This window comes from Bacillus rossius, assembly GCF_032445375.1.
Source record: "Bacillus rossius redtenbacheri isolate Brsri chromosome 4 unlocalized genomic scaffold, Brsri_v3 Brsri_v3_scf4_1, whole genome shotgun sequence".
Classification (NCBI taxonomy): domain Eukaryota; kingdom Metazoa; phylum Arthropoda; class Insecta; order Phasmatodea; family Bacillidae; genus Bacillus; species Bacillus rossius.
This window is the reverse complement of record NW_026962010.1, coordinates 31,489,809-31,508,921: the sequence shown is the minus strand read 5'-3', so window position 1 is coordinate 31,508,921 and position 19,113 is coordinate 31,489,809. Positions and strand designations below refer to the sequence as shown.

Here is a 19,113-nt window from a genome sequence, read left to right as displayed (position 1 = left end):
ACTGGTGGGTAAGAAATCACATTCTTGAACCCACTTCTCCCTTCCCCCCCACCACTTCTTTTCAACCCTTCCTACCAACAAAAAGACAAAGGAGAAGGCTACTATTTTTATACCTGTGTATCCCTTCTGGCTATTGTATTTTTTTTTTTTAAGCAGTCCTCTTCCCGAATAAAAAAAAAGAGCACGCTACTCTTTCTTGTCAGTTCTCTTTATCAAAACTAGCATTAGTCAGCGAGAAATTCGTGAGGGAGCTAAGAAACGTAAAAACAAATGTGCTTTTAAGTGCGGCTTTCAATCACCAAGGTGGCTTCACCAAGATGACTGCAGTTTTGTCGTAGAATGTTGCATTTGAAAGGCTGCAGTTTCGTCGTGGAATGTTGCATTTGAAAGCTAAGAATCTCACGCAAAAAAAAGTAATGTTGAGTCACAGTTGCGTTACAAAAACCTGCCAAAATAGACCCATGATGATTGTGTACAGTGCCAGTTCACAGACACGATGATGGGAGGGAGGGAGAACCGTCAATACCGCTACAAGGCCACACGCACTCATAGAACGCACACACACTAACTCTGGCTGGTTTAATTTAGGTTTTCCCCTCCTCCAGCCGAATGCTAGCCCCGCAAGTCAGGTGACTGACGGCCGGGCAGACAAACACAATGGTGCCATTCATAGTGCTTTTCACCCACTGCCGAGATACTTTAGCTAAATAATTTTTAACTATGCATGACATTATATATATATTAAAAACCAACACCGGAGAGTTATTTACACATACTCTATGACACAATGCATTTTTTTTTACCCAAACTCACATAAGGATCGCACTACATTTTTTAAACTAAAAATTGGCACAAAATGTGTGACCCGTACACGGGTAAATATGGTATAACTTAACTCGGCTCGACCCGACCCACAAATTTGCAGACTCGAGCATCTCTAATAAACATTTTTTTTATTTTTACATTATGAATGGTTGAAAAAATCTTAAGAAACATAAGTAAATTATTAATGTTGGAGCGACCAATATAAAATATTTAAAAAAAGAAGCATCTATGATCTTCCTGAGAGGTTGTGCAACAAAACAAAGCACTTGAGAGCCTACCTGGAGGAAAGCTTCGACGGCATCGAGGTAGAACGGCTTGTCCCGGAAGTGGCGTCGCAGGAGCAGGTAAACACCGCTCTCCAACAGCAAGCCATCGTTGATGGCGGCCAGACCCAGGTTATTGTGCTTGTACCAGCACGGTTTCCCTCGACGCTCCTCCCCACTGTCCATGATGTCGTCCTCCAACAGGAAGAAAGCCTGCAGCTGCAACACACAAACCGAGCTCAACAACACTGGGCATGCCTGCTACATAACCATACAGAACCAACTGAAGCTACCTACAACAAACCCGTCGGTGGAATCTATGCCATCACCTAAAAGACACAAGAACCTCCTAGCAAGTACCAGTAAAGTTTCAGAACCCAGGAAGATGCTAGTGTAAATGTTTCCGCAAGCATGGAATTAAAGGAAAGAAGTATGTTTGGAAGCAACCATGGCTGGACCAAGTCCTTAGTTAGCAGGACTCCCCAGTTCTCGGTTCCGTTCTGGTTCTTAAAAATTGCTTCACGTCTCACTAGATGCTGGAGCAGCACTGTACCAACATCCTATTATTTATTTATTTAATTGTTGTGACATGGTATTATTAGTGTGTTATTATACCTTTCATTAAAAAAATTAAGATATTCTATTTAAAAATACATTATTTGACAAACCATTTGGATTTTTTTATAAAACCCACTTGGTTTAAACCCTGCACAGAACACACAACTATGAAGGTACCATCTCGATGCACCAGGCCATGATGTACGCCAGTCGCAAGTTGTCCGGCGTCAAGTGTTCGGCTGGTACCAGCTGCTTGTAGGCGTAGATCAGGGCCAGGCCTCGGATCTTCCTGCCCGACGGAACATTGTACTGCAGCACCTGCAAGCAGCGAGAAGCCACCTCCGTCTCCACGTGACGATTCCTGGTGTCATTCTGAAGCCATTTTGTCTGATTACACATAGGATAGGGAAATTTACGTTTGACTATGTTTATGTGTTTCTCAAACAGTAATTATGTTTGTTTGGTTTCAATGAAAATCAGTTAGAGAAACAATTTTGATACCCATAATTAGTTACATTACCTCGTTTACACCTAAATAACATTTTCCCTGTATTAGTTGTCACCATCTGATTTCAAATGATGAAACAATAACACTGTAACTAGTGATTTCATTGAGCCTTAACTATATTTTACTGAAATATATTTACAAGTTAGGTTAAAATAAAGTCACACACTTATAGCAGTGATAGTGGATCCAGTTTTGTTGTTTTTGCGGGCAAGTAACAAAATCTTTTATTGTAAACAAGCATAAAAAAGCACAACGGTGCACAGGAAAATAACATATTATGTATTAATGGTAAAACAGGAAAAAATTATATTGTAGGTTGGTTGACATTCTCACAAAAAAAAAAAACAGTTATTTAAAGAATTAAGATTATCACACCATTTCTACCCTATGCTTAAAAAAATAATGACAATTAAATTTTATAAGTTTTTTTTGGTACCATTCACGTTTGTAATAACCCGACAAAAAAAAAAGTTTTAATTTCCAAACTTATATCTTTACTGTTTTAGTTGTAAATCTGCCATCTCTCATTCTGAGTACACAGAACATTCGTACAGTAAAAGGTCTTATGCTACATGGCGATCAAAGTCCACAGATAGAAAATCCACCCAAAAGAATTGGGATTTGAGCGGTGCAACTGATGCCAGATTAAAAAATGTGTCGAACCATAGAATGCAGGATTTAAGACCTTTCACTGTACATACTCATCTACCTGCAGCTTGATATCGTTATTTAGAATAGCATGAATATTATTAACACTTTAAAATTTGTGTTTGATCAATTTTTGTTAATGCCATCAACAGACTATTACACGAAACATATAATTTAATTTAATGCAAATATTCTTTTTTCCGTTTCCAACCAAGAAGTTGCGGCATACTTATGATTATGCTAATGATATTTCTTCCAGTGATATAAGTAAACATCTATGTTATTTCACATCAAAATCTTTATATATATATTTCTTGTGTGCGTGTGTATGTCACTGAACTCCTCCTAGTCGGCTGGACCGATTTTGATGAAATTTTTTGTGTGAGTTCACGGGGATTCGAGGATGGTTTAGATTCACAATTGAATATTTTATCTCGATTCTGAGTTAAGAAAAACTAAAAAAAAAATCACGCTTTAAAAGCAAAAATTGCAACGCATTATTAGAAGCCATTAAGTTTTGCTATTGTAAGGAACTAAGTAGAGAGTAAGAAAAAAATAAAGATCCTGACAGTTTATAGTGTCACCATATTTGTTTCAATTTTCAATACCCTTTTTGTATATTACAATTTAAATTGCAGAAAAAAATCATGTTTCATAGCCACACAAATAGTGAGTGTGTGTCATTTCTCTATGTCCACGAGGTCTCGCCGCGTCAATTTTCTCCTTGGAGTGAACCCGTCCGCTTAATTAAATAAACAGCTTTTATCGTTGAATGATTTCATGATTTATTTAATGAAAATATGCTCTCATAAAAAAATTAGTTATATAGACATTCAATAGGTGTCTTTCTCTCACTCTCTCTCTCTCTGAAATGTATGTAGCTTGCTCGCGGGTCAGTAATGCACACAATCTTTACATTCTAGCTCGAGACGGAAAAAACAGTAAATGTGGTTTACAAAGACATTTCATGAAGTGTCTTCCCGTCATTACATTTGAAAGTAGAAACATATTTACTCAAAATTTAGGTAGTAACATATTTTTATTGCAAAGACTGAAATAGAGGTGAGAAAAATTATCATTTGTGAACATAAGAAAACTACTACAACTGTATCAACTGTTATGTTATAATGTTTAAATTTCTAAATGGTGCAAGATAATACAAAATTCCATGCGGAAAAAGTCGTGGGCAGCAGATACGTATAGTTATAGGTGTGGGGCTATGCATGCTGATTTTTCATATACTGCATGAATGCGAACATGTAAGAATAATCTATCTATCTTACTATAATAAAACAGTACTTTTTCTGTCTGTCTGTTTGTACGCGATTTTGATGAACTTTTGTGTGTGAGTTCACGGGGATTCGAGGATGGTTTAGATTCACAATTGGATATTTTATCTCGATTCTGAGTTAAGAAAAACTAAAAATACACGCTTTAAAAGCAAAAAAACTAAGCATTGTTGATAATTAGCCTCCATGGCAACGGGCTTTTGCATTGTTGTTGCCTTCTGCGTAACCATGGGAAAGGTTTTTGGTAACGGCAGTGGCGTGCCCAAGAGGAGGGGTATGTATAATGAGAAGATACAAAATGTCCAGCGTATAAATACTTACCGCCATATCCATATCTCACAAAAAGTACATTTGGGCAGGACAATGTCTGTCGGGTCCGCTAGAAAGATATATAGAGAGATAGAGATATAAATAGAAAGATAGAGAGAGTTATAGAGAGATAGAGAATTAGAGAGATAAAGAGAGATGCTTAGTATACTTTTAAAAAATTACAAAAAAAATTGATTGAGGCATTGCAACGCATGCCGGGCATTATCTAGTATATTATATATTCAGAGGCCAAATGAAACATAAACATCAAATCAATCCAGATTACAATAAATATGGCAATATGCTGTAGCCTACAAAAAATATTTGTTAGGGACACTTAAAAAAAAAATTATATTTATACACTGTGTCTTAGTTAAAAGCAACCAGTGTCTAACATTTCTTTAAAAAACAAAAAAGTAATCTGACATCTTGTTAACCACTGTTAAAATCTGTCTGAGTTTGCTCAAACAAAACTCCGTCAAATTCAATTTTTTGGGAAATCAGTATCAATTTTTTTTTATGATATCTTTCTCTTTTGTTATTTTACTGCTAGTTGGGCATCCATGTATCGCATTATTTGGCTTTCTGTCATTTCAATTTATAAATTTTCGTATAAACTTGTCCTATTAGCTGCAATATTTTCTGCAGTAGCTGCAATGTCACATCATGAGCAGAACACAATATGTGTATAACTGTATAATACTTACAATTATAGTACACCTGGCATTAACACTTATCATAGTAGACTCAGCACTCCCAAAACACATGGAACCTAGCAAAATGTAGATATACAGACAGAGATTCATAAATTATTATTATGTAAGCAGTCATAGCCGATGTTTCTGAGTAGTTTATCAATATGTTTATTATTAATATTTACATATTTTAAAGATATCTGAGACCAAGGGTAATTAATAATTGTTAAAAATGTAATATTTTGTGGAATATTGTTACCGAATGTAATGTAATTTGTTAAAAATTTAGTTGTATTTGAGCAAATATTTATTATAATCTCACATTTAAGTGATGATAGAAAATTTAACTATTCTGCCCAGCAAGTAAAAAAATGCATTTCATACGGATTTGTGTTAAAAGCAGGCCTTGTGAGTTATTTTCAAGATGAAATGCACGCTATCAACAGAAATCATGTGATTCTCAATGGCCAATCAGTTATAGCAATGCGAAAATAAGAGTTTACTGATGTGGTTAACTAACTGTATTGGCGGTAAGTGGAGGAGGCCACTAACTGGAAAAGCAAGGGGTGTCTCACAGACGCAATATGATGAGGAGGCAGGAATACATCATACGCCCGCGAGTGTTCAACCAATGTTTACACTATGCTGTCTCACAAATCAGCAGCAGCTCTGATAGAAATGGTCAGAAGCTTACAGGGCCAGTTTACTGCTTACCAGGATGCGCTAGTGGCAAGTCATGTGGTTTGCATTTCAAGTGTTGCAGTTGGTAAAACTGCTTTTAGTAAACAATACAGTCTGGAATTTGGTTCTCGTTCATAGAAAAATTAAATTTTATGTTTATTTAATCTTATAAGACATTTAAACAGAGCTTTTAAATTGATAACATTGTCACAGCACTTTCCAACACCACAGCATTCACCATGCTGCCCATGTAACCCACACACACACCATCACACACGTACTCCGGAGAGGTGCTAGGTGGCATAACGGTCTGCCTTTGATTAGTTAAAATTATTTGAGCTCAACCATCCAACTTTAACTAACAGGCAACCAAACGTAGGTTTTGTTCTATTCGTATTATTTTTTTATTTAATTTTATGAAAGTTATGACATGCCTACCATGCCTTAGGTGTGATGAATGTTTTATATATTAAAAAAAAATTTTAATGAGTATGAGGCATTGTATCTTTATTTTTCAAAATGATCTCGTATATAAATGTTACCATGGTTAAATTTTGTTTGTGCAGTTAAAATCTTAACCCAGTCAACTTCAATGCCGGGGTTATCATATACGTGGCTTGGTAAAACAGTTTAATTTTTTTTTTATTGTTTGCAATCAATCATTACATTGCCTCCTCTTTCCATCATTGTAAGGGTAGGATATCTGTCCGTCCTAAAGATGAGGTAGTTGTCACTAAAGTAAAGTGAGTTTACACTATAGTTACTGTGCTATGTTTCAGTAAGAAATTATATTACAATCAGTAGCTACTAAATTCTTATTAAATATAGTTCTTAAGCCTCTAACATTCTGGTAAAACACACCCCACTCACACGACCCTGGCATGCTGGACTACAAGCATTATGGATGGCACTCCTTCAGGCACAGTTGGAAGACTGATCTAAGAATAAAGATCGGCCTTGCTGATGTGTGTGTGGTCCTGGGTCTTGATTCTTGTTATTGAATATTTTTTTTTGTTACTGGATATTTGTTCAAGATGAAGTTTTCCATAGAAATGACTGATGAGACAGCCATTCTACCAAAAAACAGTGTTATGTGTCCTATCAAAATCTTTTTCCAATAACAAGATATGAAAATAAAATAAAAATACGTTCTGTATTTCAACAAAACTTAAACACTTTGGCTTGTGACACTAGTTCATTGGCAAAAAGGTCAAATATTACATTTTCTTGTACTGTTGGATCAAGACATGTTACATTAGAACTTTGGACCTTTTAAATGAAGATTTTGCTATGGTTTTTACAGAAGACATATTCCTAACTACAACTTGCAATGGTGTTTTCTTTTTGTTGTTCATATCACACTTGGATTCATGACTCATGTAAAATTTGGGCTAAAGTGTGATCTGTACAATGATAAAGCTCTCATCATCTACAGTCTTGACGTGACCGAGGGTTTCATTATTGGATAGAGGTTAGAGCTGATGGGCGCCACCATGCATAGGAACACGGACCCAGAAGAGACTCAATCTGAGGTCATGACGTCGCCTGTGTGAGGCGTGACTCATACCACCTGGGCCCGGCCCGCTCTCAGCATCAGGCACACTTCCATCAGTAACGCAGTGGGCTCTTATGGCGTCCCACACACCGACAGGCATCAACAAACACATGATCAGGTGAATGAGGCGAACATGAGGTAGGCGAAACTGAGACACACGTTCCTCGTACAATCTTTACAATACAAAATTAAACTGTGAAAAGCCTTGCAGCACAACCGGTTTACGGAGGTTCCAACCACCTCGTGGTTGAACGGTGATGACAAATTCTGGTGAGCAGATTTAAATACAAATTAATTATGCATTCGTACCCCCGAGGAAGGCTACAAGGATAAAAGTAAACGATCAAGATAAATTACGGCGGACAGAATAACTTACATCAGATATTACCGAAGGTGAAGTCCTCGGAGTACTGGAAGCGACCTACCTCGGGTGGCAATGCAAAGTGGCTGGGACGAGATATGGCTGCCAAAACTCAAGTACCGTTATGCCGCTGATATATTCATCAATTTAAACAAGAATATTCTCATAAAATTACAATATAATACATCACACCATAAAACCCTTTTAATTAATTCCATACAATTACAATTCAAATGCTAACATATAAAATTGCCTTTGGCAGTCCGGGTCCATTATAGTCGAATACTATTTAAATAATAAAATGTCTGATCGTTTATAGTAGCTGAAAAACAAAAGCACTTTCCACTTAAAGAAAAAAGGTTTACAATATTAATCATTAATTACAAAACAAACTTACACTATTGATTATTATATGTTATTGGCTTGACTGCGCCCTCTGGCGGACATCAGCGGCACACACCCATGTCGCCGGCAGGGCGTTCAAAATGCCATAAGGAGAGGTATTGGAAGTAATGGCGTATCGGGCTCACATGACGTCAGTCTGTTGGTTGTGAGAGTTGCGTGTAGTGTTTGCTGGTATCATGGGAGTTCTGCTGCGATGTAAGTAGGTCAACCCGGCAAATGAAGCAACATCATACTATGCCACCCTTAAATTAACTTGTTACTTAACTTATAAGATTTACTTTGGATCTTTTTGTATTTTCAACCCTTGTTCAATTTAGATAAATTCATTTTGCACCATTAGATCTGTGTTTGGGCTAACTAAAAATATAAGTTTTTTCAAATTAAGTTGCTTTTACAAGGGCACCAAACATAAGCTTATTTAAACAAAAAAGGAAGTACGTACTAAGATTTTATGTACAAACAATTTTCTAAACTCCACCAGCAGAAATTTATGCGGCATTAAGTCTTCAATAATTCTTCAGCAATTTTCCTTACTTTATTGCACTTTGTGTGCTCTATTGACAAAAGTTAACTTCAAAATGAAAACTACAGACAGAGTTTTGAAAATAGTAAACTATAAGTTTGCATTTCAATGCATCAAATACCTTGAGGTTTTGGCCAACTTCTCAGTAATTAGTCCGACAGTTCACCAAAACGCTGTATGATTCACTCAGGATTCTGTGTGTGTTCTAAAATGTAAACATGCCGGCCTAAGGTGTATTATGTTACTTAACTCCATGTGTAGTACGTGGAAAGTTAGGCAGTGAGGTCTGCCATTGTTAATCTGGCACTTCTTACATGCAACAATATTTGAAGTGAGTGGGCTAGAAAATGTATACTAATAATAAAACTGTTCAAGGCAAAAAATATGTATGTTGGATGAAATGACAAAAATGGAAATTTACATTAATGAAAACTCAAAATAGTTTTTAAATTTTCGGGTCTCTTTATCTGTTTTTTTGAGTATCAATCGAAAACTACTTGGCAGATTTTGATGAACTTCTTTTATTAGAAAGGTCTTTGTCCAAATTAAAAACTAGGCTATATATAATTCCAGAATTCCACCCCTAAGTGGATGATAAAGGGGTAAATCTGGTTTTAAGATAATTAATTACATCTCTGAAACTAATCAAGCTAAAGAATTGATATTCAATACCAATAATTAACATACAAAAAGAGCCGACCAAAAATTTAAAATTTTGCGAAAATAAACCTTTAAGGGGTGAAAAAGGGGTAAGTAAGTTTTAAAGATGAATAATATCTCCGAATTTAATTAAGCGCAATTAATTATATTAGGTATCAATAATAAACATACAAAAACTACCAACCACAATGTTTATATTTTGGAAAATTCAACCCTTAAGGGATGAAAAACAGGTAAGTGTGCTTTTAAGAATAATAATTATACCTCAGAATTTAAATAAGCATTATAATTGATATTGGGTATCAATAATAAACATACAAAAACTACCAACAACAATTTTTTATATTTTCCAAAATTATAATCCTAAAGGGTGAAAAGGGGTAACTATATTTTTAATATTAATTATTATATATCTGAATTTAATAAAGGTACAGTACTAAATTATATTGGGTACTAATAATAAACCTACAAAAATTACCAACCACCATTTTTATATTTTGTGAAATACAACCCCTAAGGAGTGAAAAAGATAAATATGGTTTTAAGATTAATAATTATATCTCCTAATATAATAAGGGCACTAAATTATATTGGGTACCAATAATAAAACTATGAAAATTAACCATTACAATTTTTACATTTTGCAAAGTCAAAAGGTTAAAAAAAAGTATGTATGGTTTTTATATATATATATATATATATATATATATATATATATATATATATATATATATATATATATAGACACACACACACACAAATTAAATAAAGAACAATACATTTTTTTGGGTACCCATAGTAAACATTTGAAATCTACCAACCACAATTTTACCATTTTGTGAAATGCAAACTTTAAGGGGTGAAAATGGATTAGTATGGTTTTAAGATTAATACATGAGTATAAATTAATTATGAAACATTAAGATAACATCCTCAACATAAAACATTCTCAGTGTTATTAATAGCAGGGGGCAGGAATTCTGCTATGTTACAAGGGGTTAAAAAATTTGGGGATTTTATTTCAGTAATACTAAGCTAACTAAGAATCAACGAATATGTTGGATAAGAAATTCATTATCTGTACTTTACATTTTTTTTAAAAAAAAAGAGAGATTTTATCAAATATCCTTAAATAATGGGTGGTATTTATAATAGAATGAAATTATTTAATTATCCTAACCATAGCTTTAACTTATAGTACATGAAAGTGTTAGAGTACACAATAGCATAAACATACTTAAAATGAAATAGGTGCATGTTTAAAATTTTTTAAATTTTATAACTCATGAAATGAAAAGAAGGTAAGTGTGATTTTATCAAGGTAAAACATTTACTCGAACACTCTAAAACAGACGTATTAAAATCAGATACTTGATCTATTATAACTTATAAGGTAAAACCTTATTAGAAATTCTCATTAATTTGTTTTACATTTTTGATGGTAATTAATTATTAATCTTTGACTTTATGCTATGCCTTTGATTATTTAATTAGTGCTGAGAAACTTTGGTAATCTATGGACAGTTCACAGCAATAATAATTTAAAACATTTTATTTTCACTTGTGCTATGGAAATAAGTTGGAGAGATACTTTTTTTGTTCATACATAGTGACGATTAAAAACGTTCTAGGAAAAGAATCATGGAATTATTCTGAAGTGACAGACATTAAATTCATAGTCTTGTGTAATTTTGGTTGTTTTACACCACTAATTGATGGAAATGATTCGCTGCTATTAGTTAATTAGCAAGCTGAACTCGTGGTGTTATAGTTGTGCTGATATTTTAATATAGCACCATTTCAAGACTTCTCAACATGGACTTTACTTTCGTCCCAGTAAGTAGCTGGAGGAAATAGATATAAACTGTATATTGTTCGTACACACTCCTATTTCTACGAATTATGCAACATTTAAAAGTTATTGTACGTTGGAGTGATAAAATTTCATGAACTGTGTTACAAGTGCAAAGTTAAATGAAGAGGCACTATTTGCTTGACCTGATATGTGTTAAGTGTATGAAATTGGTGGATGTACAAGTATTTAGCGCATAGCTATAAGAAGAGGCGCTCTTATTCATCTGGAAATAGAATACGTCGCAAATGTTCCTGATTGCACGAGCCTGATCCACGCCCTAACCAAGACACGAAGGATGGCATCCCGAGAACTGTCGAAGACCAAAAATGCGTTGGAATAAATTGAAGTTTCCCTACGGAGGTGTTTAGATTGACTGCCTCTGTATCTCATATGGCAAGAATTATTTGATCGGCAGCATTGTATGTTTCAAGGGTTTTTATGTTCTTACAATGTTCAACTCAAGGTATTGTGACTTAGAATTTAAGTAAGTGTTCATTGTGTAGTACTTAGTTTAGTAGTTTTAGTGTTGGTAGCTAAGGCATTCAAGATATATGTAGCAGCATAATTGAGCATGCTAACAACTTTTAAATCACACTTGTTTTGCCTGCACTCATTAACCTTACAGACCAGTGTCCTACCAAACGCTCAGTGGTTCCTAGAACTTTAATAGAATCTCTTATTTATGATGTTATATGCCAGAGCTAGAACCGAGTGCAACCAAGTTGGCTATAAAGTTTAGAGTCATTTCTTTTGCTCTAGTCAACTTATATATTTAATTGTATTTAACGTAGAGTCAAACACGAGACTGCGAAGCAGTACTCAAACATATATTTTGAATGCCCTCAATTATGAGTTCTGTTTATTTAATGTGTTACTGTTTAGTAAAGAAGTTGAGACCAACATAATTTCTGTAGCTACTACGATTCTGTTCAGGAAGTCAAGTTGTAGGATTTAGTTTTGGTTTTTCAACAAAATACATTTAACTTCAATTCAAGTAATTTATTATTTACGTAACCTGAGAATAGACAGAAACTTGATAAGGTGTTCAGAATTAACTTTTACTATACGGCGCCCAAACTATAATTATTTACATGAGAATATTTTAACTACCCATAATGCAGGTGTTGCTTAGTGAAGAGCAGAGTCTATATTAGTGAATGGTAGATAAGTCTCAACACTCGCTCACTCACCTAAACATACAAGGTTGGGGTTATACACACACACACACAATGCATTCTTCACCACCTCATACTATACTAAAAATTAAAACGGCGTACAAGAAATATCGCTCTTAACGGCTTTGTTATGAAATAAATCTTTTATGCACCTGAAAAATTTATTGTGTCTATTTATTTAGTAAAGATGTTTGGAATTAATCAAATACTTTCCTTTCAACGGTAAGATTTTACAATACTCTCAAATTGTGTAAGCGAACTGCTGGTTTTAAGTTAGGTTTAAATAGTTTTACAAAATTAATCTTTTCACAAAAATTTAATTTGTGGGATGAAATTGAAGAACAGGTAAAGGGAACAAATAACCAATAAACCCAAGTGAATGGAGCAAGTGTAGCCTGGGTTAGGATGTGAAAGCAGAAACTGCTGTGCACGACTTGGTTCCATGTCCTGCCTACAACATGTATCATGAGACGAGGGAGTGGAGTGTTCACATCCCAAGTAAGGTCATGCGGGCGTCTCACAAACATGTCTGGAAAAAACTCCAGTGGAGCAACGACAGAATAACAAGGCAAGTGTCTGCAAAAAAAAGGTGGCCTGTGCAAATAAACGTTAAGCAGACGCAAGCAGAAAAAGTCCACAACTTCTCCATTGGCAACCAGAGGTATCAGATGTCAAGAGTGGACCCTGAGTAACTTGGACACAATAGCCACTGCGACTTTGCTGCCTAAGAGATACTTGGACAAGTAATTACATCTTCAGAGCTCAGGATCTGCTGGTTACAAATTTTTTTTTTTGGAATTACATAGGTTAATTAATATGGTTCATTGGGTTTTTTTAAGTTTAGAATTTTCTTTAATTTTTAATGTCTTTTTTTTAATTATTGTGAAAATGTCAATGGTTTTATGACTTTTGTGACCTGCAAACGCCTGGAATAGTATGACTGAAAAACACAGAGAAGACTAGAGTTGGTTTCACAATGCAAAGTCATCTTTAATGGTCTCTGTATCAAGAAACAGACAACATCAAAGTCTTAATTCATCATCTGAAAGCTATAGATGGTACTGTTTACAATTCCATAACTAATCCATAAATGTAAGTAAATTTTTAAAAAAGGTTTTACCAAAATCACACCAACTCTACAATTCGATTCTATTCAGTCACTATCACTATCACTATTTCTGTGTCATATTGTTTCAAGGTAATCACTAGTAAGTACATGTAATTTGCCACCTGTACATAGTCGAATAATTACAGACAAGTGTTCACAATTAAATTTTTTTGGTTTTGACATGCAGAGACACAATCTTACCTCATCATCACAAATATTAAGCTTGAAATAGTAAGCAAGTGCCTATTGATGCCTAGGAATGAGAAGCAAGTTCGAAAAATGAAAGGTAATGTTAAGAGCTGTTGGTCACCTTTGCAAACCACTTGTTTGCCTCTGGTATGTCGGTATGCCGTCCTGCGTCCGTGAGGTCGCGCACAACATCCGGGAACACTGCCATGAACTCTCTGCTCTCGTCCTTCAACGTGATGGTGTTGGCGGCAGTGGAGTTCACGGTCGACACACCTCTGTGAACAACGCAGCTCATCTGAATAGTTAGGCATCTCTCAGGACAATGAGCACCAGCTCCTCGCGCGACACAACCGACAAAAACCCCCAACTACTTATTCCCTCGTCTCTTACCTGACTTCCCGGGCAGCAACCGCTCAACTGATCAACTGGAGCGTCACGTCATTTACCTTATCACATTTGGATTCATAATGAAACCAGCAAGTGTGGCATATTGTAAGCATATGCATATTTTGAAGTGGTAAAACACCCAACAAGGCTGTTACAAACCAAGATACTGTACCGATTCTTCATGCACACATTTTACAAGGATCACAAGAAATTTTCAAAACTAATGAGTCAAAAGTAGCTGTACCACCTAGATGTACTATAACTCAGCAAGCATGCAGTAACTTTTGAAAATTACAAGAGAGCAAAAAACTTTCTGTGTAAAGCTCATATTCTGTTTCTGAGGCAGCATCAATCTATGCTAGTGTGTTAACACAGAAGCCAAGATAAATGACAATGTGTGGCATCAACTACTGCAATGCACTCTACGAATTGGTAGTCGAGGAAAAATTGCTTACCACCTCTCCAATAAAGTAGTGTCATTTGAATCAAGTGCTGGAGTTGTTCCCAGTTAGTTTCAGGCACACTAGCCATTTTCAGATGAAGCGTGCTTTAAACTTGTTTTGACCCCTCCATGAGTGTCAAGAGAAGTGATGTCAAATTGTTAGTACATTTCATTTTAGTGTAGACCTATGCATGAACAAAACATCGAAAATCTCATCATGTTTTGTGCTTTTTGCATTTTGCTTTTTGAGAGTCAATGTACCATATATATTTACCATGTCATGGTTCAAGTAATTTACAGTTTTCTATGTCTGAGTGTGTCAAACACATCTACAATTTTTTTTATTTTAATCTCATATAAATATTTTCATGGCCAGTAAAACTTTCCTCAATTACTGCTACACATAATAATTTGTCATGTATACACTACAGATGATAAAAGCAAAACAAACAAGAATGCACCAGTCACATATATGTACTCAAAGAAGCATAAACAAGCTTGATGTCTTTACTGTTGGCAGTGGAAGTTAGATATCCTAGAAGATAAGAAGTATTTTGTAACACCATTCAAATTTAAAATATTACTGTAAATGATGCAGAATCCGCTGTTTTTTTTTCTAAAAGAGATAATTTGATAAGAGACTTACAGCATTTTGGAGCAGCGTTACACATTATTATTTAGTAGTTTAAATTATTATCCAATGAACACCAGCCACTGAATAGCCAATAGCCACTGAAATTAAAAAAACCTAACATTCTGTAATGCTAGCAATACTAGCTCAACAGCTATCTCACACGCTCTAGTAAATATTGTATCGTCACCATAGGCCCTATTCTTAAATGCACTATTATGGAAGGAAAATTCTAGTCGCTCTGATATTGTATTGAGTATATTTTATGACTGTTCTCATCACTAAATTTACTGTTTCAGTAACCTATTTTATAATCAATGATCTATGTTCAAACTACTGCATGCAAATTAATTAATTAATTAAGTAGGGTTTGATGACTGGCTGAAATTGAAGTCATTATAGACAATGCATGGAATGAATAGGTCGAGGAAACAGGAGTAGCCCGAGAAAACACACCACCTCACAGCAATGTCCACATAGGTGTGGCTTTTCCATTAAGTAATAATAAAATTACAAAAATAATTTTTTTTGAACACTAGATACGTTCCTGTATTTACCCACTGTATTTACCCAGAAAACAGCATTTTTATTGAGAAATCACAGTTTATAGCATACATTAAATTACCTGTGCATTGAAGCTGTCATCGCAATTTTTTATTACCATTTTATATGTTATGATAGGTAGCCTATGCAATGATGTCGCCACAGCCACTGTGTTTTAGAGCAGCAACTTTATTCTGTGACCCTTGATATATACATATGTGTATATTTTGTATTTGGATTTTGTGATGCAGTGGAAGGTAAATAGAAATTTAAAAAAAAAAATATGTGAGTCTGTATTGTGCATCCAAACCCAAGCGTCAACCATTACCGGGATTTGTTTTAGCACTATGTAGGCCTGAAGCGCATACTTGTTACGTGTGATAGCACGTAACCTGACGTATATAAAGGAATTACTATGTTTGATACACGTAATGACAATTCCTTTTAGGCTATGCGTCAGGTTACGTGCTACGCACATAACAAGTCGATGCTATTGCTCATAACAAGATGGCACTTCGCGCCTTCATACTGCTAAAAAAAATTCTCTGTCAAGGGTTGACATTTGGTATTTGATGTACAGTATGGACTCAAGTTATTTATATATATTTTTTAAATTTTTATTTACCTTCCATTGCCCATTGCATCACAATATCCAAGTACAAAATATACACGTCCTTTTGTATGGAAAACCACACAATTGGCAACGCAATTAAAGCACAACATGGTGACGGCCCCTTCACTGCATAGGCTAGCGAATGTGACCTATAAACCGAAATTTCTCAGAAACCAGTAGGAATTTAGAAATACTGTTTTCAGGGTAAATACATGAACATCTCTAGTTTTTAAAAAAGGTATTTTCCAAATTGTATTTTTACAACACGGTAAAGCCACACTGTAAGAATATTACCTCCAGTGTTTCCCACTTGACCGCCGGCAGTTGAACCCGGATCACCCAGGTAGAGTAAAGTGATCTGACCACCCTGCCACCCTGGCACCCTTTTAAGGAGTCTTGTGAAGCATACATGAAAAGCAATGAATTTCAAAAAAAAGGATTTTTTTTAGTTCTTAACACTTTTTCTAATGTTTCTTTAAAAAGGTATTATTTCATATTTCAAGTAGGTTACTAGTTTGCCCGTTTAAACAGCTGGTTAAGTAAGATCACCTACATTTGAAATTCAGTACAATAGTTTTGATGGTTGGTTAGGTTAGGTTATGTTGGAACTGTAAAATAGTATTAACAGTTAATTAGGAGTTACCAATTTTAAGCATATACTGATAATTAAACAAAAATTTTTTTTGGTAATTCTGAAGAAGAGCAACTTTTCATAAATATTTATAACAAAACTTCAAATATGATTTATTTCTTCCTGATATGTTTTTCAATCATTATCTAAGAGGAAGTTATGATACTCAAGTAGACAATTTTAAAGAGTGACAATGTTAGATTAGGTACCTAGGTACATTAAAAAGTGTAAAATCATGAGAAAGTTTGTTTAGGTTAGGTTAGCTAAATTAAAAATACTTTATAATAGTATAGACAGTTTGGTAGGTTAGATTAACATAATTTGAATTCTTTAAAATTTGGTGATCAGTTGGCAACATTAGATTACCAACATTATATATAAATTTTTAAATTGTGTGAATGGTTGGTTAGCTACATTAACACGGAGCGGCTACATGGGTGATGGTCTATGTGGAGGAGGTGGGAAGGGGCGAAGGGTGAGACGCATAGGCCATCTGTGATGATGAAGGAGCTGGGGTGGGACACACTACACAGAAGGAGGAAAGTAGAGAGATTGGTGAAGTTTTTTAAGGTGACAAGGGGCAAGGGAGGCTGGGGGATGCTGGGAGACAGGTTAAACAAAGGGGTGTATAGAGGGACGAGGGATCATGGGTGTTGTCGGGGAGGGAGTGGAATGGGATTGAGGGAAAGATGCTGGATGTGAGAAGAGTAAAGGACTTGAGGAAGAGGCTTCAGAAAATGGGTGTTTTTTTTTTTGGGGGGGGAGGGGAGGGGAGGGGAGAAAACTCCTCGGCACCAGGCAGAAATGCTAACCTACGCAACCATACTCACAATATCCAGTATTTGTAGTATGTAACTTAACCTCAATATTTAGTAAAACAGTAAATATATTGTACTTAAATCACTTGAAGTAACACAAGGCCCTCTTTAGATATTTTTTTGGAAAATGTCAGGAAGTAAACAAAAAAAGCACTTAGTTATTTTATACCTAATTATTTTATTTCAGAAAAGTGGCTCTCCTCGGAGTTGCCAAAATTTCAATAATTAAAAAAAAAAGTCCATGTTCACAAATTTCTCTTCATTTTAAAGGCAAGCCCCTCTTATTAAGAATTATCAATTTTTTTCATTTATGCTACAATCTTCAAATGAAGATGCTTAGGTTTGCACTAAAATATTAATCTTTTTTTCCTAACCAAACAAACTAAAATGTAATATGTTTAGGAGGGGTCAGGGAATGGAAGGCAACCTAGTGCTTCTCAGGCCAGTTGGGCACAAACCATGCAGGAAGGGTCACATGAAATAAATTGTATGTTTCAACTGTGGATTGGACAGCCATAGCAATAATTGTCACCATGACCAACTCACATATATTAACTCTAGACTATAACTAGTTCAGTTGAGCTTAGGTAAAGCCTGCTTGGACACAGGGAAAGCCCTGGGCTGGCATGCGGGGTGCATTAAGCCATGCATTAAAGAAAGCAGGTTAAATACAAGACAAGAGGATGGTCCTGTAGAAGAGTTGGACCGGCAGACAATATCTAGTAAGCAAAGGATGGGGAGCTTGGGCTACGCGGTTCTAAATACTACTGAAGATATTTATGTCTTTACCTTTGGCAGTGAAAGTTAGATATTCTAGAAGATAAGTTGTATTTTGCAACACCATTCAAATTTAAAATATTCCTGTAAATTATGCAGAATCGGCGATGTTTTTCTACAATAGATGGCTGAATGAGAGACTTGAAGCATCTTCGAGCAGAGTTAAGCATCATTACTTATAAGTTTGAAGTATTATAAAATAAGCACCACGTACGCAACAGTTATGATAACCCTACGCCACAATAATCATAAATCACTTCAGTATACCATAAACGCACAAGTAGGCGTAACCGGTGTGGAGCGTGACGTTTCCAATGTATATGTCACAGTAACTGTTTATTTATGAATATTCCAGTATGGCCACGAACTGAAAACCAAATTCTGGTACAATGTGCAGCTGAATTATAGTACTCACCACACATTATAGTACACCCTGGGGATCGTTGTAGTCTTGGAGCAACGGCTCTAGGTCGTTGTCTTCGAGCATAATATACATCATAGAGGGCTTACTAGTCTTTGGTTTGATAACCCTGATCTTAAACAGCTGATATAAGGCTTGACTGCTAGATTTGCAATACGAATCAATGACGCGGCCGGTTATCAAGTATGATGATTTGGGTTTGAAGTATTTACGAAATATTGTAGGCCTTTTTTATATAAATAA

The 19,113-nt window shown here is 35.2% G+C and overlaps 1 protein-coding gene across 1 annotated transcript in view; it reads right to left on the bottom strand.

Annotated features, from left to right (window-relative positions):
* LOC134541545 (farnesyl pyrophosphate synthase-like) overlaps window positions 1-18,797 on the bottom strand; it is a 33,778-nt gene extending 14,981 nt beyond the window's left edge. The window contains exons 1-4 of the mRNA XM_063385059.1: window positions 18,462-18,797; window positions 13,729-13,882; window positions 1,824-1,964; window positions 1,104-1,307 (exon numbers count right to left, since the gene is read on the bottom strand). Of these exons, the coding sequence (XP_063241129.1) occupies window positions 1,104-1,307; window positions 1,824-1,964; window positions 13,729-13,882; window positions 18,462-18,622 (660 nt within the window). The 5' untranslated portion in view covers window positions 18,623-18,797. The remainder of the gene's footprint in view (window positions 1-1,103; window positions 1,308-1,823; window positions 1,965-13,728; window positions 13,883-18,461) is intronic.
* Window positions 18,798-19,113: the final 316 nt, after the last annotated feature.